This window comes from Aythya fuligula, chromosome 11, assembly GCF_009819795.1.
Source record: "Aythya fuligula isolate bAytFul2 chromosome 11, bAytFul2.pri, whole genome shotgun sequence".
Lineage (NCBI taxonomy): Eukaryota > Metazoa > Chordata > Aves > Anseriformes > Anatidae > Aythya > Aythya fuligula.
The window spans coordinates 10777848-10804453 of NC_045569.1; the positions used below are offsets into that span (position 1 = coordinate 10777848).

Below are 26606 nucleotides of genomic sequence, written 5' to 3' on the forward strand. Positions count from 1 at the left end.
TCACACCCCTTCACAGCACACACACGAACGAAATGTTGTCCCCGAGCTGCTGCTGGAAGCAAGGCACTGGTTGGAGTCTTGGTCATGGGCTAAGTTTGATTTTGAAGTGAAATTCAGCCCTGGTGGGACAACATGGTGCTGGAGATGAGGGCACGCGGTCATGGTGGGGAGCTGGCTGTGGGGCTGCGTGAAGGAAGCCACCAACACAATCAAAAGACTGGAACATTTCTGCTAGAAGATGGAGCCGGGCTCTCCTCAGTGGTGCCAGTGCCAGGAGCAGAGGCACTGGGCACAAGCTGGAGCACGGGAAGCTCCATCTGAACATCGGGAAGCGCTCCTGTGCTGTGCAGGTGATGGAGCACTGGCACGGGCTGCCCAGAGAGCCTGTGGGGTCTCCGTCCATGGGAATCTTCAAAAGCCGCCTGGACGTGGTCCTGGGCAACCTGCTCTGGGTCTCCCTGCTTGGGCAGGGGTCGGAGCACATGCACCCAGAGGTGCCTCCGACCCCAGCCGTGCTGCGATCCTGCGATCCTGTGAGCAGTGATGCTCAGCCTGGGCGCGAGAGCACTTCCAGGCGGGGCCAACCCCAGCAGCCAAGGACCGGGAGCACACAATGCTCGGGGGAGCTATGGGACCACGGGGGACAGAGTAGGGCTGACATCTCCCCTCCTTTCACCCAGCCGTGGAGCCGAGCAGGCGATCAGTGCGAGATGAGAGCGGGGCTGTGCGCCTGGGACGCGGGGCTGCTCTTGCAGGAGGACTCGGGCTGCTGTCCCAGGGATGTGGGGCTGCTGTCCTAGGGGTGTGGGGCTGCTGTCCCAGGGATGTGGGGCTGCTGCCCCGGGGATGCTGTTCTAGGGTACAGGACGCGCATCCTGAGCCCATGGGGTGCGTGCCGGGGGCTCGGGGCTCTCACGGGGGTAACGGCGGCGCTCGGAGCTGCAGCCCCGAGCTCCTCGGAGCCCCGGGGGGAGCCCAGCGCCTTCCCCCAGCCCCCGAGGGGAGCCCGGAGCGATCGGTGCCGGCTCGGGGAGCCGCCGGTCTCTTGTCTCTTTAAAAAGCTGAAGCCCGAAAGTTCATCAAAGTTGAGAAAGTTTTTCGTGGAAAAGGGAGGAGAAAAAAAAAAAAGAAAGCATCAACAACAACAAAAAAAACAGACCCGCAAAAAAAAAAAAAAAAAACAAAAAAACACAACAGAACCCGACCAAAAAAAGCCCCTGGACACCCCTCACCCCCCCGACGGCCGGGGGCGGGCCGGGCCGGGATTGGCTTTGGGCGGCCCGGGGGCGGCCCCGGGGGCGGCGGGGCGGGGGCGGGCGGGTCCCGGCCCCGCTGCTCGGTGCGCGGCGGCGGCGGCGGCACCGGGAGCGGCGGCACCGGGAGCGGCGGGGGCTGGCGCTGGGGCTGGGGCTGGGGCGCGTCGGCCCCGCAGCTGCGGCTCGTTGAGCTCCGCCCGGCCCGGCCCGGCCCGGTCCGGTCCTTAACAGCGGAGCGGAGCCCGGGGGTCACCGCATGTGAACCGGGAGGGCAGCGCCGCACCGCCCCGCACCGCCCCTGAGCACCGGCAGCGCTCCCCTGCCCGGCCCCGCCGAGCCCCGGAGCAGCTGTGCACCCTCCCCTTCGCCCCCTCTCTTTCTTTTTTCTCTCTCTTTCTTTCTCCCCTTCCCCGGTCCCACACCATGAGCAACCTCAACAAGGACACCGAGCACACCAACGGCGGCGGCAACGTCGAGGAGGAGGTGGGAGCTCACGACGGGGCCGCGAACCGGGGCGTCGGGGGTCCGGAGAGCTGCGAGCAGGGAGCTCCAAAGCCTCGGGGGTCCGGGGTGTTGGGGGTATGGAGCATCGGGGTGGGGTATGGGGGTGTTGAGGGACCCGTTGTTGGGCTGCGGAGCTGAGGTCCAGCTGTGGGAGCTGGAGATTTGGGGAGTCGGGGAGCTGGAGCATGGTGGGCATTGGGGTTTTTGAGGGCAGGGGGTTCTGACTGACAGCGCTGATGTAGTGAGCCCTGGGAGAGAGCAGCCCGGTGGTCTCATAGCCTCATGGGACAGGGACTTTGCTGCCCTGGGGGACAGAGTCCTGTTCCCAAGCCCCCATGGTTGGTGGGACCAGGCTGTAGCATCCAGGCATCACTGATGGGCTGTAGGGACAGGCAAATCTGGGTGATGGAGCCCGTGCCATGTGTGCTGGCAGCCCGGCTGGGGCTGGAGAGGGCTGGGAGCCGCCCTGGCTGCCATCCCCATTCCTTGGGCACCCGTCATGAGCCAGATCCTGCACTGGGAGGGCTCTCGAGGAGGGTTGCTTGTTCATAGTCACTTGCTGAAGCACATGGAGCCCAGCCCTCAAGGCTGCGGATCCACTGGCTGGGCATCATCATCACTACTGCCGCGTGTTGGGGCGACGTTGGTGTGGTGGGGTTGCCTCCTCTCCTCCATCTTGGTGTTGGGAAAAAGCCTGGGCAGCATTTTGCTGCAGTCCTCCGCACCCAGCCCTGGGGAGCGGGGAGATGCGCTGCCCCCTCCCCTCGCTCTCCTCCAGCGCGCCGTGCGCTCGCGCCGCCGCAACATGGCGCCCGGGCCGCTCTGCCACCCCCGGGGCCGGACAGACCCCGTGCACCAGCTGCCTGCGGGGCCCTTGCGACCCTTGGCGTGGAGTCCCGGGTAATGGGGCGGAATGGATGGGCAGGTGGTGGCCGCGGCTCGGCTTCTGCTGAGCAAGGCTGAGGTGACGCGATGGGACGTGGCTGTGATGCTGCTGGTGGCATGTCCCTGCCTCACTGGGCGTCACTGGTGTGTGTGAGTGTAGAGAGGGAGCACCTGGGGACCCACGCAGCTTTCTGGGTGCTCAGTACCAGGGGGTTTTCACGTGCACACAGAAGAATGAATGTGGCTCCTTGATCCGATTGTTCACTGGCCTGCAAAGCTTTGAGGCTGATGCCGTGTGGTGCATCACAGCTCTGGCTCAGTGGTGGCTGGGTGAGCTCATGGTGCTCAGGGAGCCTGGCAGTGGCTTGGCCACTTGGGTGCTGGAAGCTGGTGTGCCCTTATTACATTTTGGGAGTCTGGTGTTCTCCAAGGTTATGCTTAGTGGCCGAAAAACAGAATTAAAGAGCGTGGGGCTGGCTCTGCGGCAGAGGTGTCCCCTGCTCTCCATCGTGCCGCCTCTGGCTGTGTGTGGGGAGGGGGACAGTCTGGCACATCCTGCTAGGTCTGTATCGTGGTTGTGTTTGTCACCCTGCCCCCAGGGGAGCAGAGGATGTCTGACTGTCCCGGAGGTGGCTGAGGATGCTTGGGAGGTGATGGGCTGGTGGGGGTGTCCCTGTGCCTGGTGGGATTGCTGTTGGGAAGCTCTCCTCTGGGATCCTGCTGTCACCACAAATTACAGTGTTAGATGCTCGTTGGACTCCCCGGTGGCCACTCTGAGCCCTCCAAAGGGTTTTTTGTGGCTGAGCAGAAGCCATCCTCTCAGCAGAGGAAGCTAATGGTGACACAAGGACCAGGAGTGACCTTGTGTTCAGGGTACTGCTGTGGCTGGGGGCTCAGCTGCATCCTGGGCTAGCCCAGATGCTTGCCCAGAGCTCCCTTTGCTATAGGTCTGTTTGCTCCCTTCTATCAATAATTGCATTTAATGCAAAGGCGACTCCTTCAATCCCAACACAAATAGCAGGGAATGCTGGAATATCTTCCCAAACAGCATTGATAATGCTGCCAGATCCTGGTGCTGTGGATGCACCCCACCCCAAGCCTCCTCTGCTGCTTCCCAGAGCATTCTCAGAAGGGCACTGTGTGCCCCAGATGCAGTGGTATGAGGCTCCCAAATTCAGCCTCTCCCTTTATCTAATCTGCAAGCCCCCGCACCTCGCAGCCCCTTCCTGCCCGGTGACATGTGGAGGACAGGAATGCCTCTTGCTCCTCTCTGGGTCGTTAATGGGAATGTTAAACAAACAGGGCCGAATGTCAGTTCCTGCTGTTCCTCACCCGACACCTCCCCAAAGCCGTTCCCTCCCCACTTGCTGCTATCTTCTGTTTAGTTTTCCAGGCAGCCGCCAATCTGCATGGCAGCTCATGTCCCCGCACTCCCCAGGGGCAGCGTGAGACTGGCAGCTGTCTGGGTGCTGCGTGCCCCCCTCGAGCAGCCGGGGGAGCTTGTGTGCTCACCACCTTGGGGCCTCTCCACTGGGAGAGGGGCATCTTCCCTTCTGGCCCATGGTGAGGCTGTGGTGGTACCCAGCAGTTGGAGGATGCCCCACTCTGGGAGGCAGGAGGCTCTCGGTATCCCTGCAGCCTCCAGAAGGAGGACGGGCAGAGCTCTGGTTTGGCACGTGTAGCAAGTACTTCGTCCCTGGCCTTTCTTAGCTCTGTAGCATGCTGGGGCTGCCAGAAACATCCAGGAATGCCAGTGGTGAGCAGCCTGTGTTTCGCGCTGGGTGGCTGTAGCCCTTCATGGACTGGTGCCAGACGCTTCTTGATTTCTGTAATCTCCACTTGAGTGGACGTAGATACCTCCTACATGCGTGGATTCTAGCTCTCTGACTTGAAACAAATAAGATTAATGTGCCTTCTGAAGTCAAATGACTTTGTGATGCTGCTCTTTGCTATGTGGAGCTTGTGGGTGCAGGGGCTGTGGTCACCACTTGGTAATCTCCTTGTGCTCTGTCTGGCTGGTGATTCACTTCAGAGCTGTTTTTGTGCATCGTGAGAGTATCTTCGATGTTAGACGCGGCTTTCTGCTACTGACAGATAGTTGGCCCAGCAAACACCCTGAAGTCACCATGCACGTGGAGGGTCTGGGAACTGCAGTGTTCCCACTCCTCTTGGTCTACCAATGATTCCCTTTTCCTGGGAGAGGGCTGTGGGAGTCTCCCTGTTATCTCCTCCTGTCCCGGTGCCCTGTCTCTGCTGGAGGAATTGGCACTGTGTGAAGTCAAGCGTGACTCCTCAGTGCTGGTGCAGAACGCTTCTGGAGCTAGAAGTTCTCATGGGCTTGCTGGTCTCAGCCAGGTTAGGCTCTGCTGAGTCACGAAGACTGAGCTGCTTGGATCGTGGGGCAGTGCTTCATTCTGCCTGTCCTGGCCCTGAGTGCCAGAAATAAAGGCTCAGGTGCGTCACCTGCTTTCTAGGAGACCCAGCCTGAGAGCTGGTCTCCTTTTCAGATCTGGAGGTGAGTGGTCCCAAAGCTTTTATGCTGTGGAATCCTAGAGTGGTTTGGGTTGGGAAGGACTCAAAAGCCATCTCATTCCACCTCCCTGCTGCAGGCAGGGACTCCTCCCAGCAGCCCAGGCTGCCCAAATCCCACCCAGCCTGGCCTTGGGCACTGCCAGGGATGGGGCACCCACAGCTTCTCTGGGCAACCTGGGCCAGGGGCTCACCACCCTCTGAGTGAAAAATTTCTTCCTTATATCTAATCTAAATCTACCCTCTTTCAGCTTGAAGCTGTTACCCCTAGTCCTATCATCACACCCTGACAAAAAGTCCCTCCCCAGCTCTCCTGCAGCCCCCTTTAGCACGGGCAGGCTGCTGTGAGGTCTCCCCAGGGCCTTTTCTTCTCCAGGTCGAACACCCCAGCTCCTTCAGCCTGTCAGGAAGCCCTGAGGTGTCTTCCCCATGTGTCCCTACATCACAGGCCACCCCTGGAAGAGGGCAGTGCCTTCTACAGCAGCAGTCACTGTTACACAGGGACGTCTCATGTGGCAGAGGCTGTAAGTGGGAAGGATCCATTTTTGCTTTAAAACACCCATATGCCACGTGGGATGGCTGGAGCTGAATCCCTCCTGTGTGCAGAATGCTGTGAAGTCCCTCGTGGTGAGGGAGCAGGGCAGAGTGATGCAGCCCCACGTGCTGGAGATGCTGGGCTGGGGCCACACTGCCATGTGTAGCTGTGGTCCTGAGGCAGCCTGGTGCGTCTGGTGAGGAGGGACCCTGGGGCAAGTGGTGGCCCTCATGCCATGAGAGCATCTGTGCCAGGTGAACCTGCCCTCTGTGGCAAAAGCTGGGACCATGAGCTTGGCAAGGGTACTTTGCCTGCTGTCCTATAGGGTCCTGGTGTGGCTGGGAGGCTTGAGGGCCTGCTGTCCCCCTTGGTTCATCCCTGATGAAGGGTGTTGTGCTGTGATGTTTTGGGTGATGGCTGAAAGGCACAAGGTGTGGAGGTAGGGCACTTCTACAAGCTCTGGGCTCTGCCTGGTGTGTCTGGGGCGGTGAGGACTTCTTTGGGCCTGGGGCTCCCTCAGTTGCTTGGAGATGTGGACAGGAGCAGGATGTTGACCTCTGCTGCATGCCCTATGGGAAGGAACGGTCTCAAGCCCCACCAGATGGATGTTATCCCTCTGGGAGAACAGGGAGGCAGGATGTTGGTAGGAGATCCTGCCTCCAGCCTTGCCTTGGTGTGCTCAGAGCTTGTGGGGGTGTGTGCCTGGATCATGGCTGCATGGACCATGTGTGCTGGCCTTGCACAACGCTCTCCTCTGTTCCTGAGCCCAAGCTTACCTGGGCACAGGCTGTGGCTGCTCAAAACCAAGGGACAAGTAGGACAGCCTTACTCACGTGGAAGACCTCCAGCCCTGCTGTGTAGCCCGGAACAGGCTGTGGACTGGCTGCACCTCCCAGTTTGGGATGGCATGTTCCCTGCTAAGGACACGGTGGGTTCTCGTGTTAATGTGGGGTGAGGTCCTAGAACTTGGCTGCGTATCAAAGCTGTTGTCTTGGGAGCCAACAGAAGCTCTCCTTCTGGGCTGATAGTCTTGCCTCTGCCTTGTTTTCTGTTTCTCACAGGCTGGCTGCCCACTTGGGGTCTTGTGGGGAAGAGCCCTGTGTGGAGGCCAGGGCTTGGTGCTGGTTAGGCTGGCATTTAGGGTCTGTTCTTGGGTAGGATGGCCTCTCCCCGCTGTCCAGTAGCCTTGTCTTGCCAGGAACTAGACTAATGCAATGGTGGTTCAGTGCTGTGGCATCCTACTGATAATCCCAAAAGGTTCCCTGGGATCAGGGTGACACTCCCATAGCTAGCATTAATAGCAGAGAGCTGCAGCAACCCTTCACCTCACCATAGCTCAGGTTTTGTGGAAGACTTGCTTGGTGTTGGCCCATGGAGATGCAAAGTGTGGCCAGAAGTGTGCTGCCCTACATCAGGCTGGTTTGAGGAGAGGGTCGTGTGCCTCCAGGTGTACTCTGTATGAGTAGAGGAGATGTAGGACTGAAGGGTGCCCAGAAATCTGACTTGTGGCTGGGCAGAGACCTTGGACACATGCTTGAGGACCCAAGGGGAGGATGTTCCTCGTGAGGGTCTTGCATCCAGACCAACACCCTGCTGTCAGGGCAGGAACTTGTCTCATCTCTGTGTCTCCTGCCAGGAGAACAAATGGGTGTGAGCAGGTGGAGCTGGTCTGTAGAAGCTTTCCATGGTGCGTGTGCTCCTGAGCCCTCCCTGTGGGTGATGCCCATGGCTCCAGCTGCTGGTGAGAGGTCTGTAGGTCCCTTGCCACCTCATGGTGCCCCATGGGCTGGGTGGTACCAGTGTGGAGGTGAGCGTCCAGCGTGTTGTCTGCACCACTCGTGTGTCTCCTAGCCCAGCAGACCTCTTGGCCAGGTGGAAGGAAGGGGGGGATGCTGTGCTGGCATCTTCCTGAGCTGGGGAGCTGCCCTGTTGGGACAGTAACCAGCAGCACTTCCTCTGCCCCTGCCACGTCCTATTCTTGGGTGCTGCCCCATTGTGCCTGGCCTTATCGGCACCCATGTGCTTCCTGCTCCTCCAGGCAGGGGCTGGTGCCTCTCCATGCTTTTCCCCTTGCTCGAGCTGCTTCCTGCCCTGACCACAGGGGTGGCTGAGCCCCGGTGGTGTCCCCCTGCCTGCCGTGGGTTTGTTGGAGAAGGGTTGATCCAGCTGGGAGCAGAGCTGTGCAGAACACCCCAGCCTCAGGGGGAGAAGTGCTGGTGCCCAGCTCCAGGTCTGATCCTGCCCTGGGGCTCAGTGGTATCCAGCCTGTGAGCTGCAGATCAGCTGCCTCTCGTCTCTGTTTTCTTTATTTGGGGGGGTGTTTGTGCAGAAGAGCAAAACTGCCCAGGGCTGGCTCCACCTGGAGCAGTGGCAGGAGCCCTGCAGCCCATCTGGAGTGTCCCCATCAGTTTTCAGCCCCGGCAGCAGCGCTCCCGAGCCTTCCCCTCTCTGCAGCCGAGTTCTGCACGCTTGGCTCCCCGCCTTTCCCATCCATGCCTTATAAGTCCCTGCTCCTGGGGCTGCCTGCAGCCTTGCTGCATTCCAGCAGCCTCGTGTCAAGTGGCCCCAGCCGCATCGCGGCCGCTGGGGCTCAGCAGCATCCTGGGGGCTGCAGCCCCAGTCCTTGGGGTGCTGGGTGCCCAGTTGGGGTTGCACTCCCACAGGAATAGCTGCGGTGCAGGAGGTGGCTATGGGGCAGCTTGGCTCAGCCAGAAGGGCATTGCAGGGACAGGGGATGGGTGGTGGGCTTGCATGCCTGGAGTGGGGACTGCTTTTGGGATGCTGTCTGAGTGTGTTGGGTGCTGGGCTCCCTTCCTATGTCGGCACGGCCCCAGGGCTCTGATGGGAGCTGGAGTGGTCACAGCTTTGTTAAAGCAGGGATGTGGGAAACGCAGCTAAAAGCCTCATCCTGCAGAACCTCCCCTTCTGCCTCGCTTGCTTGTGGGAGGATTTGGAGCAATCTCTTAATGAAAGCCCAGAGAACTACCAGAGCAGCCTTGCAGGAGACGGGTGCTTGTGTTTTTGCATTTTTGACATAACTTGACCCTTGCTGGGCTGCAGGGCAGCGTCTGGCTGCTCTTAGGACTCCCCTTCGAGCGCTTATTTAAAGCAGACATAGGCAGGAGATGCGGATGTACAGGACTTGTGCTGGCTGAAACTCTGGTGCTAAGCACCTGGCTGTGCTCGCACTGGGTGCGTTTCTCTTCTGGGAGATGCAGCTGTGCAAGGACGGCTTTAGAGCCTCCGAGGATCTGATCGCTAACTGGCTTTGTCCTTGTCCCTCCCTTGCTCCTGCGTGGGAAGCAGCGCTGGGATCCTCCCTCTTCAAGAGATGGCCTAGATGGTCTTGTCCCTCCTGGCACGAATCCTGTTTTCCATGGCTCTCCTCCATCTCTGCCGGGTGTTTGGACTGGGGACATCCCCAGAGGGGGCAGGGACAGGGAAGGGAGCGCGTTTTCTGCAGGGCCTCCAGCAGCGTGACCCTGCTGGGCTGTCCTAGGCAAGAGCTGCTCTGCTTCTCTGGTTGTGTGCACGGTGAGGAGCAGCTTGGGCAAGAAGGGGCTGCTCTGAGCTGCTGCCTCCGCTCTGCTGCCGGCCACTTGAGTCTCAGAGCATCAGAACAAGGTGTTCCTGGAGAGCTTTCTGTGGTATCTTCTCCAAACTCCTGCTGAACATCCACTTTGGCTTAGGTACTTTCTGATCTAGCCCTATACACACACATTATATATAATATATAATAAAAATAATTACATTTGCCCTGTGGCTTTTCCGGCTGCTCTGTGGGGAGGCTGAATGTCAAAGTGGATCCGGTGTTTGAGGCAGGGTGGGCTGATTAAAGTACCCCGTTGTGACACCATGAGGGCTGGAAGGGTGGATGTGTCAGTCCTGGTGGCCTCAAAGCTGGCAGGACTTGGGCTGCAAAGGGGCATCTGGAGAGTCCCAGTGCAGTTAATACACTGGAAGGTGCTTGTCCAAAGCCTTTATTGATGCTCTTCTATATAATTCCTCCTTCTTGGACCAGGGCTGCCCACAGTGCATGCCCAATGCTTTGACCGGTGAGATGCCTCCTGCTCTCTTCCTGTTGAAATACTGCGGATCTCCTTTGCTTTCAGGTTGCTGCTCATCTCCTGCTCACGCCTGGTCTGAGAAATGGTCTCTAGCTTGCCTTGCTCTGTTTATAAGCCTTGAATGGGTATTTTGCCAGCCTCAGGCTATCCTCCCTGAATATCTTGGTCTCACTTCCCCCTGCCCTCTGCCAGATCGCTCACCAATGTGCTGAATTGCAGGGATCTTGGAAAACCACCCACTTGGTGTCATCTTTCCTAACCTGCTCCTCTGAGCAGGCCCCTTCCTTAATCTGTCTCAAGACCCTTGGGGAAACCTCACTTGCAGATCCTGTGGCATGCAGGACTGGCCAGGCTTGCTCTGGGGCAATGCTGGTTTTTGGGGGGTGCTGTGGGTCAGCTGGGGTCCCCCTTCCAAAGCCACGTGCAGTGACAGACTGCATCTGGAGGCCAAGGGAAGCTTTGAAGCTTGTGAAAGGAGGTCTCCTGTTCCTGTCCTTGGCAGCAGCTGATGGGGACAGCATTAGGAGCTTGCCTCTGACAAAGAGCTTTCCTAGGCACCTGCGCTGCTCTGTTCAGGCTGTTGTAAGGGCTCTGAGTAGCCGACTTTCTCCCTCCCCAAGCAACTGCACATCTTCCATTCTGTCACGCCTGTCGCAAGGACTTACCCAGCCGCACATCACGGGACCATTTAGAGACCCAACAGGGATGCAGATTTCTATCTGCTCGGAAGAAACATCCATTCTGGGGGCTGAACGCACTCAAATCCTGAAATATTGAAAAGGGATGGTGCTTTCACATGGCTGAGGCACATGTGTGCCACCGTGCTCCATGCAGTCCTCCCCTGCAAGAGATGGCTGCGCGTCTTCTGGGAACGTGCAGCAGCCGCTCCACATAGCTCAGGCTTCAGCCTGAAGTCTTCGAGCTTGCTGCCTGCCACTGCCTGCTCTGTTTGGGTATGAAATAGCCCTGAGGAATGCACTGAGACCTCACCTGAGGTGCTGGGTGGGATGGGAAGACCCCAGGACTGAGTCTGGGAATGCTGGCACTTGGGGTAGGAGGGATGCTCAGTGGCTGCATCCCAGATGTGCTGGACTGGAGGAGGGCTCTGTGCATTAACGAGGGTGGTGGCAGCCTTTGGTCTCAGGTCGTGGAGAGAAAGAGGGGCAGAGCACCCCAAGAGTTGGTGATCACCATCCATCCTGGAGGGCTTACGCTGCCACTTGGGCTGATGTGATGGGTGTTGCTGACCTGGGCACAGGAGCAGAAGGAGATGTGTATTCCCTGTGGCAAAACAGCAGAAGCTTCCTTGCTTGGAGGAGTCTGGATCTGGCTACTCCTGAAGACCCGCAGGGTGTGGAGGCTGTGCTGCATCCCCCTTTTTAATTTTTTTGGTGGCCACAGCTTCCAGCCCAGGAGCAGGGCAAGAGTGTGCTGCTCACTTCAGTGGGAAAAGAGGTTTAACGAGGTGTTAGGTACAACCCCCTTCCTCTAGGGAAGGGGAAACAAAAAACTGAAGTGTGGGAGCAGAATGCTTCTGCCATGGGAACATAATGGGAGTGTGAACTCCCGACTGGAAGAGGGCCAGCACAAGGGCTCTGCTCCTGCTGCGTCCACCCCAAATGTCTCTGGTGCAGTTTGGTGTCTCTCTGAGCACTGATGCTCTGCTGCTGTCCCATGAGCTTCCAGAGATGTCTTTGGGATTGCTTCAGTGGGTGGCATAGCCAGGTAGTTCAGAGCGAGGAATGAAGAGCTCCATCTTGTTCCCATAGTTTTGTCTTCCCTTGCTTCTGTGTTGGTGCTGGCTGAGTTGAGCTTGCGGTCTCCTGCTCCTTATTAACGACGACTAGTGTCTTGGTGACCTCTGTAGTGCATAACTTCCCTTTCCAGCTCAGTGCTGATTTACAAGAAATCTTGGCAGCTTCGTTGTGCTGCTTCCTATGGAAATAGGCTGGCAGCCAACATCTCCCAGTGCAGGGAGAAGGTGGCTGCGATGGTCTGACTGTTCAGCAACATTCTCCATCAGCCTGTAGTACTGCTTTATCTTCCTGGCTATTCATGTGAATTCTGGCGCTGTCTGTTGAGATCTTCCTCTGGTACTGGATCGGTGCTTGTACAAATGTTTGGATTTGGTGTATTACCTCTAGAGCTTGGAAGGAGCAGCGGTCTCCTTGGACTTGGTGCAACACAGCTGGCTCGTGGCTGGCTGTAGTAGGATGAACACTATGAGCTGCTTTGAGAATGACTTCTGAAAGGTCTGGGGTGGACCCAAAATCACCCTCCCAGTGATGTTCTGGGGCTCTCGCAGAAGTAAAAGATGTGCATGTAGTAGTGAGCTGGCTCACAAAATTGAGGGCTGTCTCTGAATTCGTGGCTGAAGTGAGGTGCTAGGTTGGGCTAGGGAAAGGAGATCAAGATCTAGCACTTTGTCTGTGGGAAGAGCTAGAGAGACACATCGGGGTTGTACCAGTCTCTCCTGGAGTGGTGAGATGTTTCACCCTGCTGTAGTGCTTTGGATGGTGTACAGTCTTGTCTTAGTCATCAAGGTCCAGTCAAAGACTGGGGCTGCTGTCCACACCCTGTTCAATCCAAACTGTTCTAGAGTCTGGATTTTTGTGAAGGCCTAAATCCTCTGGGGAAGAGGAAAAGGACTGGGTGCATCTCATCTGTGACAATGCTCTGATATAGGGGAGTGTGAGTGCCTGTGAGGCCACCTCTGGTGCGAGATGCCCTGCCTCCACCACACAGAGCTCCTGAACTGTCCTCTATATTCCCACTTCAGTCCTGAACGTCTCCTTTCAGTAGATCTCATTGACTTCTCTCCTAGGTACGGACTCTGTTTGTCAGTGGTCTTCCTGTGGACATCAAACCCAGAGAGCTCTACCTACTCTTCCGACCATTCAAGGTAAGTCTTCAGGTTTGGGCTTTGGGGGGAAAGATGCTATCTTACAGCCAGCCTTGCAGAAATGACCTCTGCCAGAAGGAAGCAAGAATGAAGTGGGAAGCGAGGCCTTCTGTGGACGCTTTGTGAGCCAGTTAGGAAATGGGACTGGTGTCCTATGGGTTGTGCTCAGCTTGGCAGCCTCCCTTAGAGCCTCTTGTTGGAATCCTGCTGTCTCCAAGCCTGATGCTGGCTGTTTGGTCAGCACTGATGCCTGACTGGACCAACCCTTCCTCTACCATTTGTCCTGACCCAGTTCCTATCCAGCCTTCACTAGATATCTCCCCTCTGGCCACCTTGGGGTCTGGGGGTAGCACTTCTCCTCCCATGTACTGCTGCTCACCAGTGCTTGGGGGATGGTGGTGGCTCTGTAGCTGCTGGAAGTGGCCAGCTTCAGGTTCTGGAAGGTCTGGTCCTAATGTCCTGGAAGTCCTTCTGTGGAGTCCTTCTGTGCAGGACCTGGGAAGCTGGGGAATGGGCAGAGAAACTGGCATCAAAATGAGCCTCTTCCCCAGGAGTCCTTGTTCATGCTCCTCTAGCACAGGGTGCATTGTGCTCCCTGTGTGCTCCCCAGGCAAGGGTTTCATATCTTAATAGCTTGACAAGGAGCTCATAAAGGGTTTCTTCCTGAGCGGACTAGAAGAATGGGTTAGTTGAGATACCTGCTATGCTTGGTGACTGATTTCTCTTCTCCTTTGGTGGGAAAGAGAAGGATGGCTCCCTAGAAGATGGGTCAGTTTATCTGCCTCTGCTGCAGACCTTGCCTTGTGGAGGGTTTGGTGCTGCAGGAGCTCCTGGAGCTGTTGCATCATGTCTCGTTTGTAGCTGGGCTCCTTCAGGAACCTGACACCGACTCACTTTCTTCCTTTCTCTAGGGTTATGAAGGGTCACTGATCAAGCTAACATCAAAGCAGGTACCTCCCTTTTCCTTCTGCTGGATGTGCTGGGAGGGAAGGGGTGCAGATGCCACTTCACTGTTTAAAGCATTGTCTGTGTTCAGCACCATGTATGCAGCTGGGTTCTGCTCACTGCCTCCTCTCCTGGTGGCCCCAAGCTCTCAGCATGTGCTGAGCATTTCCATATTGCCCATGGCTGCCTGTATTGATGGGGGCTGCAGGAGAAATTGTGCTTCAGCCTCACCAGAAAACCTGCCCTAGACCCATCCTAACCAAGGCAGCAGCAGCTCTGTTTGTGGGCAAGGGTGATCTCTGCTGAGGGGGCTGCTGGGGTGAAAAGTGCCCACTTGTGTAGGAATGCCAAAGCACTTTGGTGTGGTGGGAGCAGACAGAGCAGGGGTCACTGCCTCAAGCCCCTTCAAGCTCTGCCTGAAAGCCCTGTGCAGCTTCACGTGGTTTCTTCTGCTTCCTATAAGCTGTCTAGGTGAGAGAGGGTGGTAGGGTGGTCTGAGGAGCAGGAAGAGGCTTCCAAACTGAAATCAGCGTTGTTTCTTCTAGCCAGTTGGTTTTGTGACCTTTGACAGCCGGGCTGGTGCTGAAGCAGCGAAGAACGCCTTAAATGTGAGTACTGGGAGGGCTGGGGGCTGTACACCCTGCGGTCACTCCACCTGGAGCTGTGGGCAGGGGTGATGCGTGGCTTCCCTGCAGCATGGGAAGGGTCAGGGAGTCTCAAATCTGGTATTTGCCCACAAATACCAAATAAATGGTCCTGCAGCACCAGGCAGGCAGGAGGGCTAGTCATGTTTAGGGCTGATGTGAGTTGTGCTTGGCTTGGGGTACCTGATGCAGGGTCCTCTGGGACATTAAGCCTCAGCGAACAGGTACAGCAACACCCAGTGCTCTGTCCTGGCATGCGGTGCTCAGCCTGTGGTCCACAGCAGTTCTGTGGGGCTCCAGGTTGCACTCACCAGCCTAGCTGGGCAGTGAAGCAGGCTCGCTGCAAAGCTCTGTCAAATGGCCACAAGGCTTGCTTGGTGCTGACAGCCTCGTTTAAATCCTTGCTTACCAAATGTCCTGGTGGAAAGTGTCAGTTCAGCAGAGCAGGTCCTTGTCCTGCGCTCTGGACTGCCAGGACCTCTGCAGCCAGAAGGTACCTGCTCCAGAAAGATGTGTCAGGAGAGCAGCCTTCCCACCCTGATTCTTCCATGGCAGCAGATGGGGCACCTTTCCTGACGAGCACTACATCCCTGCTCTGCTGGCTGGCAAACTGCACTTAAAGAGCAAAGCTGAGTCCCTCATCTTGGAAGTAGTAGCCTTGGGCCAGCTAAAAATGGAAATGCAAACATGAGGTGACAAAAACTGGGTGTGCGACTGTAGGGTGATGGCCCTGATCCCCTGGTTAGGCTCTACTCCATGAGTGCATCCTGTGCTTGGATAGGAAGCCTTTCCTCTGAGAGATTCCTGTGCTTTCTTCTGTGACAGGGCATCCGCTTTGACCCAGAGAACCCTCAGACCTTGCGGCTAGAGTTTGCTAAAGCCAACACAAAGATGGCCAAGAGCAAGCTGATGGCTACACCAAACCCCACCAATATCCACCCTGCCCTGGGCGCACACTTCATTGCACGGGACCCCTGTGAGTATGCTGGGGGAGGCAGCTGGAGGCAGTGTCTCTCCCAGCCTGGGAGATGCCTGGCACTGGGAATGCTGGTGTCAGAGCTTGGTGTAGTAAGGGAACTGTAGCCACCTGCTCTGGCTGAAACCTGTCAGCATGTTGGGGTTGTAGGAGAACAACAGGCATCTGCTGAGGCTGCTGGCCAACACCAGAAGCATCGGGAGACCAGAGTTGGTTCTGGTAGCTGAAGTGGTACTGCTCAAGTGCTTTAAGCTAGGTGCAAGGCATAAAGGGCTGGTCCTGTGCCATGCACCCTCAGCGTGTCCTGGTGGGGCAAGCAGCCCTGCTGAGGCTTGGTGGTGGCCCAGGCATGAAGCCTAGTGTCCCTGTGGGGTGTGGAGTAGGGATGGGACATGCTCCTGGCCTCTCCTGGCAAGGCTGGGAGGCCAGAGGAGCAGAATGCAGGGGGCTACCTGCATTATATTTTAAACCTTGCTTGGACAGCAGTGCAGGGTTTTAGTTTGGGGTGAAAAATACAGAGCCTGTCCCTGAAGCAGGCTGTTGGCTCCGGCCACTGAGAGGCTGTCACCTTGTCTCCCCCTGTCCAGATGACTTGACTGGAGCAGCTCTTATTCCAGCGTCCCCAGAAGCATGGGCTCCCTACCCCCTGTACACCACGGAGCTAACCCCAGCCATCCCCCATGCCGCCTTCACGTACCCGGCGGCCGCTGCTGCGGCCGCTGCTCTTCACGCTCAGGTGAGTTGCTCGCCAAGAACCGCGCTCTCCTCTCCCCCCTTCCCCTGGTTCTTGCTCTCTCGGGGTTCTGCTTGGCCAGCTCGACCCTGGCCTCTGCACCTTGACTCCTGGGCAAAGCCTCTTCCCGGCTGCCATGCGCAGGGGCCCCCAGCCCTGAACAAAGCACGGGGCAGATGTCTCAGCCATAGCCTGTTGGATAAATAGGTGACCTGAGTGCAGCCAGAGCTCTGCACTGGCTTCTGACCCTGCAGGTCCAGCCTTCCTCCTGTGCCAGAGGCAGGCAGCTGGAGAAAGTCAGTGCTCAATTTTTGGCCGGCTTTGGTACCCTTGGCCAGAGAACCTGGTGTGACTGCTGGGAGGATACCCTGTGTGCCAGCACGTAGGATAGCCAGGAGATGTCCTCCGTGAAGTGAAAGCTTAGCTCAGTGCTGAAGCTCAGGGGCTCAGCTGGAACCCCATGGGCCGGGTAATGCAGAAACAATTCTAAAGCTGGAGGGGAATGTCCTGCAGGGGATGAGTGACCAGAGCCCTGCCACTGCAAGGAACTCTGTTCATGAGCCAGTGGTGAACTGTTAGCCCCTCTGGGCACAGGCTAGAGAGGGTCACTGGTGTGTGGGCCTGTGGAGATGCTGGTGGTGGTGCATCCAGCTGCCTGGTGTCCCTGGGGTATGCTTGCTGGCAGCAGGAGGTGTAGGGGTGCCTGTACTGGTTTGATACTGGAATATTTTAATGTACTGAGACACCACCACCAGTATAACATCTCCTGAAGCTGGGGAAATGCAAAAAGAAAGCTGAAGTAGAGAAGATATGTCATCACCCCACATTAAGGTGCTTTGTTTGGAGAACTTGTGTAGGAGAACCTGGAGCCCCTGTCCCAACCCTGCTTGGTGTTATCACCAGCTGTGCTCTGCCTACTTCTGTCTCTGCTCCTGTAACAGTGCTGGTGGGGCTCTGGGCTTAGTCCCCAGAGCACTGGGGTTTAACCTCTGCTATTTCTGCCCCACCAAGCAGGGCAGTTAGCTCTGCTCATCCCTGCTTAGCTTGAAAGGAAGAAGAGCTGTGTCCCATCACCTTGTCTACCTGGCCAGCAGCTGAGTTGGCCCTTCATCATCCTCTTGCTCCTGCAAGCATCTTGACTGTAACTGAATGGCTTCAACCCAAGCTTGTGTCCAAATGCAAGATGGAAACACTGGAGTGGATGCAAGCTTCTGGCCTGTGTAGGCTTGTCCTCTGCTGCTTTTGGCCTTCTGCTGGTGAGCTAGCAGTGGGCTGAAGCTCCTGCAGGGTAGGCAAAAGGGATGTGGGGCCTAGGGCAGGACCAGACACTGGCCCCATCTTTCAAAGGCCTCCAGGGAGGCTGGTCCTTCACTAGGTCTGTCCCAGTCAGGAGATTTTGTTTGCTGGTGTTCTTTAAGAGCTACTGATGGTGCCCACAGCTCCAGGAGCACCCGAATGTGCTCTGCTCCTGGGCAGCCCAGGGGAGCAGAAGTCTCTCCTTTCCATCCCTTCCCCTTGTGTAGGGTGGTGGAGCCAAGGGCTGCTGCTGCCAGAATTGCCCCAGCAGGGAGGGCCAGGAACACTCCCTCCAGGGACAATTGAGGAAGGTGAAACCATTACTGTGGTTCCTTCAAGGGTGATCATTGGTGACTGCAGGGACAGAAAGGTTAGACACCAAAACTTTATGGTGTGTGCTGGGCGGAGGAAGGAACTCTGCTCTCCCAAAACAAAGGAGGCCTTCAGCCAGATCTTCTGCTGGGGTTTGAGTTCCTGCCCCCCAGCTGGTAAGATACCTGTTCTGGGCAGACAGCTTAGCTATCCAAAAGTCTTTTGGCCTGCAGGATGACCCCTGAGCTCCAGGGAGCTCTCAGGAGGACAAGGGACCCCCTGCCCAAGCAGGTGATACTTCTGTAAGCCCTAGGGAGCCAGCATAGCCCCTCCAAACTGCAGCCAGGGCTGGAGTCTCCTGAAGACGAGCAGCCAGGCTGGCCGAGCAGCCACGGCTGCTGCTTGCTGCGTTGTGCTTGAGCTGGCGGTGACCCTGCAGGAGACATTCTGGCGCAGCATACGTTACCAATAAAGTTTTATGGGGTTAAACATTACTCAGGGTGGCTGCTCTGAGCTGCCTGTTCTCTAGGCTGGAGGCCTTTCCCTTGCAGAGCCAAGGCAGGGTGGAGTTGAGTCAGCGTGAGAAGAGATGACTTTTGCTCTCAAACTGGGCTGAGAGCTGTAGCCTCGGTCTTGGTGTGCTGAGCCCTGTGTTCTCACTGGTAAGGCTGGCTCACCTCGCTGTCAGCGTGGTGGACACATGGGCTGTTCTCCAGGACAGCAGCAGCTCTTCTTACGGAGACTGGTGTTGGCTGGAGGGCATTCATGGGGTGCCAGGAGCTGCAGCAGCTCCATTAATCGCAGAGGGAGTGTGTAGGTGGAGGCAGCAGCTATAGAGAGCTTGTGGCAAAAGGTTTAAACTCCAAGAGCTCATCCTCTCGCATCTCTGTGCTCAAGTCTGAGAGGAGAGTGGCTGCCGTCTGTGCTGCACCAATGCAGCCTCCTGAAGAGCTGCTTGGAGGGCTGGCAGGAGGTGGCACGAGGCTGCTGGCCCTGGCTCGTGCATCAGGCACTCTCGGGAAGCCGTGCACAGAAGACTGATCCCACTGCTCCCGGCATCGCCGTGTCGTGGGGATGGGGTCTCTCCGTGCTGCCGGTGTGACTGTGGCACTGCTGAAAGCCTCTACCTGCGGGGACTCCCCTGACTTTAAGACTGTCCCACCTGCCTTCCCTCCCTCCCACCCTCTCTCAAATCCCTCCTTTGATGTCCCTAGTGAACTCCAGCCATGATGCCAGCGCAGGCTAGCCCTGAAGCTCAGAGCTGTCCCTGGAGATGGGACGCCCTAGTGATGCCTAATTGCAGCTAGTGGAGTGGCTGTACTACAGCTCCATTCCTAGAAGTGTTAAGCATGATGGCAGCCCCGTCTGGAAAGACTGGTAAGGTAACCATCTCTCCTCCAAGGTGCACCATGGGATTTGCAAGCTTCTGCCCATCTCTTTAGCCCGTATCTCCTTGCCCACCCAGTGCATGGGCCTCACGCTACCCACCCACCAGAGCCTGGGGAATGAGATACCAGGCCTTCTTTCTAACCCACATCTCCAACTTGGCAGCACATGACATGGCGCACACAGCATGGCACCATCTTACATCAACTCCTCCCAGCTGAGCCAGGCTCAGCCAGGTCCTGCCGGCGGGAGGGGAGCAGCCTGGTTGAGCCGGGGCAGAGATGATCCTGCCCCTCGGCAGGAAAGAAACCTGGTTTCTCCCCAACCACGACCCTTTGAGGGCAACCAGAAATACACCTTGACCTCACTCCTGGCACACGGTGGGGGAGGTGAGTGACGTGATAGCGGTAGCACACGACTAAATTCTACCGGGCACGTTAGACAACAGCACTTGCCGGTCACTTTGTTCCAGAATCGCATATCGGGACAGACCCTGCCCCTACTCATGGGTCTAATCTCACCTCTTTCCTCTCCAGTCACTGGAAATGGAGCAAGTTCCTACCTGGAGCTTGGCTTCTCTTTGCAGCCTGCAGTCACAGGCAGGATGCAGCTCTCGTGAGCTGCAACGAGGGGAATCTGTGGCCTGGGAGCGGTGTAGGGAGCTGGGAGGTTGGGCAGAGGGAAGGTGGCCTGGCCTGGGGCTGGCAGGCAGGGAGGACGGTTGCTGTGGTCATCTCCTACTGAAGGAACTGAGTCTGGATCACTTCTCCTTGCAGTGGTTCTGGGTAGACTTTTTTCCCCTCCCATTTGTGGTATTGATGATGGGGAAAGATGTCATCAAGGATGGGGGCTGAGGTCTGCCTTTGTCCTTGGAAGACTGGGATGCACAGATGTGCTGAGACGGTGCCCTGGGAAGAAGGAGATCTTTCTGCCAGGGTGGAAACCTGGTCTCTCTAGACCTGTTGAACTGTTTCATCTAGTGTCTGTGTGACCGAGTCGGGCTGTGTTGTGTCTCTGATGTGGAACTGGGTTTTGGAGTGTCCCTAAGCCAGCCTCTGAGCGAGCACCAGGAGACACCAGGGGCTCTCAGTGATCTGCAAAGTGATGCTTCCAGCTGTGGCAGCACTTGCCCTGAGATCAGCGTAGAGGAGCATCCCATAAACATGTGGGTAAGGCTGGAGGCAGCCACTGCATGGTGCATGCAGGAGACCCAGCAGAGGTGCTGGGTACCCAGCAGGCAGGCTGTGGTACCAAGACAGGGAGCAGATCGTGGTCTGAAAGCTCCCAGCTGCCCATCCATGAGGGTGGGCTGCCTGAAGTGCCATCGGAGCCTCAAAGCTGCTGCCAGCAGCAGAAACATGGGCTGAAGGCTTTGAGGGGGTGGTGAAGGTGGGCTTCTGAAGCTGGGACTGCCCAGGGGAGGGGAAGGAGCAGTCCCAGCTCTGCTTCGTGGCTGTGTGGTGGTGATGCAGAGCCCAGCAGCACCCTGAGGCTTCCCAGCATGGAGCTGAGGCAGAGCCCATCGATGGAAGAGGAGGCCATTGCTCTGAGAAATTATTCAGCCTTTCCCTCTTGATCGCTGCCTGAGCTTGCCCAGGGCAAGCTGGATCTCCTGAGCTGTGGCTGCTGTTGTGGATGGACATGAGGCTGGTCCCAGTGGTTGTTATCGGGTGCTGGTCCTAAAGAGCTGGGAACATGGAGCAGATCTGCTGGGATGGGTTCAGGTGCTGCACTTCTCCTCCAGTACCTGCCTCCTGTTGGATGCTGCTGTCTGCTGTGATGTGTCACGAGACTGGGAGCAGTGGACACCATGGCAATCTGCAGACCATGGGGATTTCCCTTTGTGTACCTCTTGGCTTGATCTTGGGGTCCTGTCTGCAAAATCTGCTGGACTTCACATTGTGGCAGCTGAGCTGTGATGGACCCTCCCTGCGATGGGAGGCTGGAAGCCGCGGTGGATTTCCTCTGTGTAATAACCCATTGCCTGTTTGGGGCTGACACATAGGACTTACCAGGATTATTTTTTCAGGGCTTGGATCCTTAGAAGTGTGAAGAGTACTTCAAGAACCTCATGGCTGTGATGTTTGCCTAAAATCCAGTGACTCAGTGCTGGCTAAGGAGCCTTGAGCAAGCTCTCCCCAAGCCACTTGTTTCCTCCTAGCCAGAGAAAAGCAAATGTGAGATGCTCTTAGCTCTTTAGGGTACCTGCTGAGCAGCCCTTCTCTGTCACACCTGAGGAGCGACCTGGACCAAGGTGCTGTCAGAAGGGACTCCCTGAACCACAACGGGCACAGCTCTCCCTGGCTCAACAAATGGAAGCAGCCCACCTCATTTCTGCTCTGGGAAAAGGAGAACTGCTTGCTTGAGGTCTCCACTATCTGGAGCATAGGCTGTCGACCCAGAGTGCTTCAGAGCATTGGATGTGTGTTGAAATTCCCCTTCTGAGGAACAGGGCTGGATCGCTGCCTGTCCTCCATGTGCTTCTCAGCACGGTGCGGGATGTGCAGATCCTCCCTGACAGCAGCCGCATGGGGAGCGCTCGGTTCAGCTGCAGTGAGGCTTGGTAGGCTGAGCTGCTTGGGTCTTGCAGAGCATGCAAGTGCTCGTGTGCTCATCTCCTCAAGCCAGCTCTCTTGAAGGACCCTGGAAGCAGGAGGCTTGGCTGAAATGAGGCTGGAGGTGTCCGGGGAGCCCTGCTGGCTGGTGTCAGTGCTGGTGGTGTACCTCTGCAGGCTGTCCTTGCCTGTTGCAGGTTGTGTTCCCATCTGGAGCAGAGCAGCTCTTGAGTGAGCTGCTGGGGTCCTACCAGCTCCTGGGAGCCCAGAGGAGGGGCTGCTTCCTCCTTGCCACACAGGGAGGTCTTTCTGGTACCTGGGGAGCTGCTGGCTCTGTTCTGGGGGTAGGTACAGCTCCCTGAGGCACTGGGGCTGGCTGCAGGGCGAAGATGAGCAGACCTACAAGTAAGGAGGAAGGACGGGCTGTCTAAGCCGAAGATGGCTTGAGGATCACCATGTGTATTTGGCCTGCTCTTCCTGCTCTCCATAAGGAAGGCAATCAAGAGAAGTGGCTGTTATATTCTGAGCACAACCAGGAGAGCTGAAGCAGACCTTCACAGGGAGAATGGAGCCCTGATGGGGCATGTCTCTGCCCCATGTGCTGATCCTGTTGTTTCCCCTGGCTTTGTGAAGATGGCGAGTGAAGCCACACATTGCTCTTCTCCAGCTGTTTTCTGGGACCTGAGGCCAGCTGCAGCTGGCTGGTGGTGTCTGTCCTGTCCCTGCGGGCAGGCGAGCAGGGGATGTTTGCAGTGGTGTGGCCAGACTCCCTTCCAACTGTGAGCTAATGCAGCTCCAGAAACAACTGCGTGTCTTCCAGTAAAAGCCTCCCTTGCTCTACTTCCCTAGCCCCCTCCTGGATATCCATCCCCATTCCCTGCCTCAGCTTCCTACATGATGGATAGCCCACCTGGAGAGACTGCAGACCTCCCCGAAGCCCTCAGGTGTGGGCTCCTCCAGGGAAGTGCTCTGACCTGGCTCGGTGCATCACAGCCCTTGAGACATCCCTGCCATGTCCTGGTGTACCTGGTCTCCTCCTCCAGGCGGCTGCAGTGCCCCCATTCACAGCACCTCTGCTTCCCAGGACAAGCAAGGCACCCAAGAGAGATGTGAAGAAAAAATTGTCCTGATGGGCTGTTGTTTCCAACAGTGTCCCCCCTTGGCTAGGAGATCTTTTTGTTCTGGTGCTTCCCGCTGGTTCCTAGCCTGGGATGTCCCTGCCTGGCGCAGAGATGGAGGTGTATTTGTGCCAGAGCTCTGAACAAGCAGGATTTCTGTTGAACTGGAGCTGCTGGAGGCTTTGGGTTGCATTTGGGGCAGGAGCTAGCTCGGACCCCCTGTGGAGGGGTGGGAGAGCCACCGGGTTTGGGGATGGGGGTGGCTGTTTTGCATGTGCCTGCACCCAACTGGGCAGGCGCAGGATGGTGGCTGCTCCCGGGGTTAAGCACTCGAAGCCTTGTGAAGTTCGGGGGAGTTTCCTGTTGCTGCTGGGTAGGAGGAAACTGCTTCCAGCTGTCGAGGGGAGGGTGCTGGAGTGGGAGATGTCAGCCAGCGGAGGAGGACCTGGGCTGCGGCTCTGCTGAGTGAGCACCTCCTGGTGATGGGGGGGAAAGGGGCTGATCCTGCCCTGTGCTGGTGCTGGCAGCAGCTGTGGCAGCCCCGTGAGTGCATCAGCCCTCCCCAGGCTGTAGTAGCCTGCCTGGCCTGTGCTGGTGCGAGGAGATGGCTGTGCCCTGGGGCAGCGTGGTGGCAGTGGAGTGAGGATGTGGCTGAGCTGGGTCCATCTGGTGCAGGCACCAGAGCCTGGCTTCCAGCAGCCCTCGCCTAGCTGAGGAAACCTGCAGGGCTCTCTCCTTCTGGGAAGCATCACAGGAAGGACCCCAAGTTCTCCAGCTCCTGCTCGGGGCTGTTGAGTTAGTGGTGTCACAGCTCTTGTGCTGGTGGAGGGAGGATGCAGCCTTCACAGGCAGCTGTGTTTTCTGGGAGGTGTGACCTTGTTGTCCCTTCCAGCCTCTGGATAAGGAGGCTGCCGTATCAAGGTCTTGGCACTTGCTGTGTGTTTGTGTTACAGCAGTGCATGCAAAGCCTTTCCACCAACAGACAGACCGCTGCTTCTCCCAGGGAGTGGGGTTCGGAGGGGCTATCAGGGATGTTCCTATCTTGGAGAGTAATCCCAGGGCTGTCACTGAGTCTCTGGCTGTCTTCAGAGCTCTGGAAACCTGTGCACAGCCCTTGGCAGGTCTCTTGCAGCTGGGATTGGGGACACAGGTCTGCGTCTCCACTGCTGGGTGACTCTGCAGCAAGATTTCTGCTGCATGCACCGCAGTGCATCTGCTAGGCAGCGTGCTGGCTGCAGGAGCATCTCCTGCAGCGCCGGCTGCCATCCCAGCCTGCAGTGTCCCAGCCCTATGTGCTGGTCTTGCAAACTGAACGTGAGCATCTGGATGTCTTGATGCTATTCTACTAGATGCTGCCAGCTCGCTGCCTCTACTGACAGGCTGAAAGTGCCTGTTTGGTTTCTATACCTCTGCCTGCTTGTTGGGTCCTTCCTTGCCAAGGAGCAGCCCTGAGCAGCAGATACTGCTGCAAAGACCGAGGAAGCCTCTGCGTCTTGCTACCTTATTGCTCTACAGGTTGTTCCTGTGGTGTGCTTTGCCTGGAGCCTCTGTGGATGGCTGGATCACTGCCCCTGGTCTCTTCCAGTGCAGATGAGGCAGGTCTTACCCGTGCCAAGTGGAGGTTGCCTGGTTAAAGTGTGTGGCCTTGTGGTGGCAGAAGGCAGAGCAGCCACCACACTGGGGTGGTGTGTGCCTGCTGTGAGCCTCCTCTGCCCTGCCTGAGCCTGTTCTGGGGGGGAGAGCTGTAAATTTGGGGTGTAAATCTGGGGTGTGCCCCCTCACGCACAGCTCTGAAGCAATGAGCTTCCTATGTGGCTTGGTGGTGAGGACCCTTCCTAGCCTGGGTGGTGCTGCCCAGCGTGCTGTAGCAAGCTGGGTGTGAGTTTGGACGCTATTTTCTGGCTTTGGAAAATACTGGGGATGTTGAGGCAGGCCATGAGAGGGGGAGCGAGCTCCCTTCAGAGCGGTGGGATCCTGCTGTGCTCCTTAAGGGAGGACGTGGTAAGGTCCTGGTGCCTGGTGAGCCTCAACCTGTCTGTGCACAAGCCGCCAGCCCTTGGGGTGCTCCTTGGGGCACGTCCTTTCCCCTGCTGGAGCCTTCTCCGCTCAGTGTGCCTCTCCGGTGGCCTAACGGAGCTGAAGGTTTGCAATTACTCTGGATCACGGACCTCTGGCGTGGCTTTCTTTTCTTCCAGATGCGCTGGTATCCTCCCTCCGAAGCTACCCAGCAAGGATGGAAGTCTCGTCAGTTTTGTTAGTTTGTTAGTAAGTAAGTAATCGCTCCTGGAGCCTTGTCCTTGTCCTGCCTGTCCTTGAGCTCCGGTGGGAGGAGGGATGGGAGCTTGGGCCGCCGCCAGCCCCACGCACCCCACAAAGGACATGCTTGGGTCTTGATAATGAGCAGCGGGGTCAAGCCCCGCTCCCTGTGGGGGCATGGGGTGACGGGGCTGGGGCATGGCTGCGTCCAGCCCCACTCACTACCACCCCTATCCCGCAGCGTCTCTCCTCGGCTCGTGTTCCTCCTCCCCGCCTCTCCGCGGAGGGATGTGCCAGGGACGACTGCTCCAACTCCTCTCGCTTTGGTTTGCGGCCAGCGGACAAGGCGCCCGGCCCCGGCGCATCCCCCCTCCGGACTGTGAAGCTGCCGCACGCCGCCTCCGTCCCTCTGTCCCGCTGTCTGTCCGTCCACCCCCAGGACCTCTTCCCTGGCTGAGCTTCACCGCCCGGCCGTGCTGCAACCCGGCCGGGGTGGCGGGGGCTCGGTGCCGGGCTCGCCTCGCCCGCGGCTCGGCTGAAGGAAACGAAAGGCAAATCGGGTTTTTGCATGTTTTCTGGCATGAATTAAAACACTTAACTTGTGTATGTGTGAGTGTAAGTTTGTTTGTTCTAGCGTTTGTGTAACCGTTAGCAACAGGTCTTGGCCCAACGGATTGATCCATCAAGGTTTTCATCTTGCGTCGGTGAAGACTTGGCTCTGAGAAATACTAACTGTCCTTGTCTCACCCCTTCGCCCACCTCCGCCCTCCCCCTTCCCAGTACGACCAGAAGAATTTGAAAAATGTTTTTTTATTTTTTTTTTTCCTCCAAGTACGATGCACTGGGTTTCTGTTCTCATCCATTCTCCCGTTTTAAAGTCAGGGTTCTTATATTATTTCTTTCAGACTGCTATATATAGAAAGGCTGTAAAATATCTAACCTCTTTTTTTCTTCTTTTCCACATCCCTCTGATTGGAGAGCATCCAGTCCTGCCAAATAATCAGCCATCCTTATGGGAATACCGAACAAAAAAAAAAAGTACGAGTATTTTTGTACCATGTGTAATAAGGAAATATTTATGCATCATAAAGAATTTCTTGTGTGTTTGTGTGCAATTAATTATTATTATTATTAAAAGAGAAATTGTAATCCTGTAAGATAAGTTAATGTTTAGTTAAAAGCTTGAACAGAGAAGGGTTGTCTTCTGTAACAATGATTCAGTCAGGCATAGTAAACAAGAAATTGTGCAATTTTTGTTTTAGCATCTTATTGCTTGGTATTGAAGTGCTTTAAGTATTATATGACCATGGCTGTCTCGCTTGTATTAAAAGATTTGAGAGTAAGTTGCTCTATACTTGCTGATCCTATGAGAATGTGAAACTGGATAATATATGAAATGCAACAGACAAACAAAAATATACCCAGAGGCTGCTGTGACTCTTTCTGGTGGTCTGGAGTGTTTTCTTCTGGGGCTGGGCATGGCCTGGGGCAGTGTGTGGGGCTCCTGGCCCCTGCCAGGGGTGTTTGGGGGGCTTCCTTCTGCCCCCTGGGCACAGGGCAGCATGGTTAAGGGGCTGTTGGTGCTGAGCTTCTCCAGGAGGCCTCCAAGAACAGGCAACCACCATGGCTTTGGGTGTTTTTCTTCCCCCTCCCCGGGGCCTGGGGTGGCCTCTCCTCCGTGCCAGCGCAGTTCCTCGCTGCAGAGAT

The 26606-nt window shown here is 56.9% G+C and overlaps 1 protein-coding gene across 1 annotated transcript; it reads left to right on the plus strand.

Moving 5' to 3' along the window:
- The first annotated feature begins 1648 nt into the window (after positions 1-1648).
- RBPMS2 (RNA binding protein, mRNA processing factor 2) lies at positions 1649-26341 on the plus strand. The gene is made up of 8 exons (XM_032195060.1): positions 1649-1739; positions 12601-12678; positions 13590-13628; positions 14169-14231; positions 15093-15243; positions 15831-15979; positions 24839-24912; positions 25141-26341. Exons 1-7 carry the CDS (start codon positions 1680-1682, stop codon positions 24899-24901), a joined length of 603 nt encoding a protein of 200 aa, XP_032050951.1. The 5' UTR covers positions 1649-1679; the 3' UTR covers positions 24902-24912; positions 25141-26341.
- The last annotated feature ends 265 nt before the right edge of the window (positions 26342-26606 follow it).

What these genes read in the sequence shown, in the direction of transcription:
- RBPMS2 (XM_032195060.1), top strand. Translation starts at nt 1,680, where the DNA reads ATGAGCAACCTCAACAAGGACACCGAGCACACCAACGGCGGCGGCAAC. An exon ending in CAGCGAAGAACGCCTTAAAT is followed by an intron (nt 14,232 to 15,092) that starts GTGAGTACTGGG and finishes CTTCTGTGACAG; the next exon opens with GGCATCCGCTTTGACCCAGA. An exon ending in CTTCATTGCACGGGACCCCT is followed by an intron (nt 15,244 to 15,830) that starts GTGAGTATGCTG and finishes CCCCCTGTCCAG; the next exon opens with ATGACTTGACTGGAGCAGCT.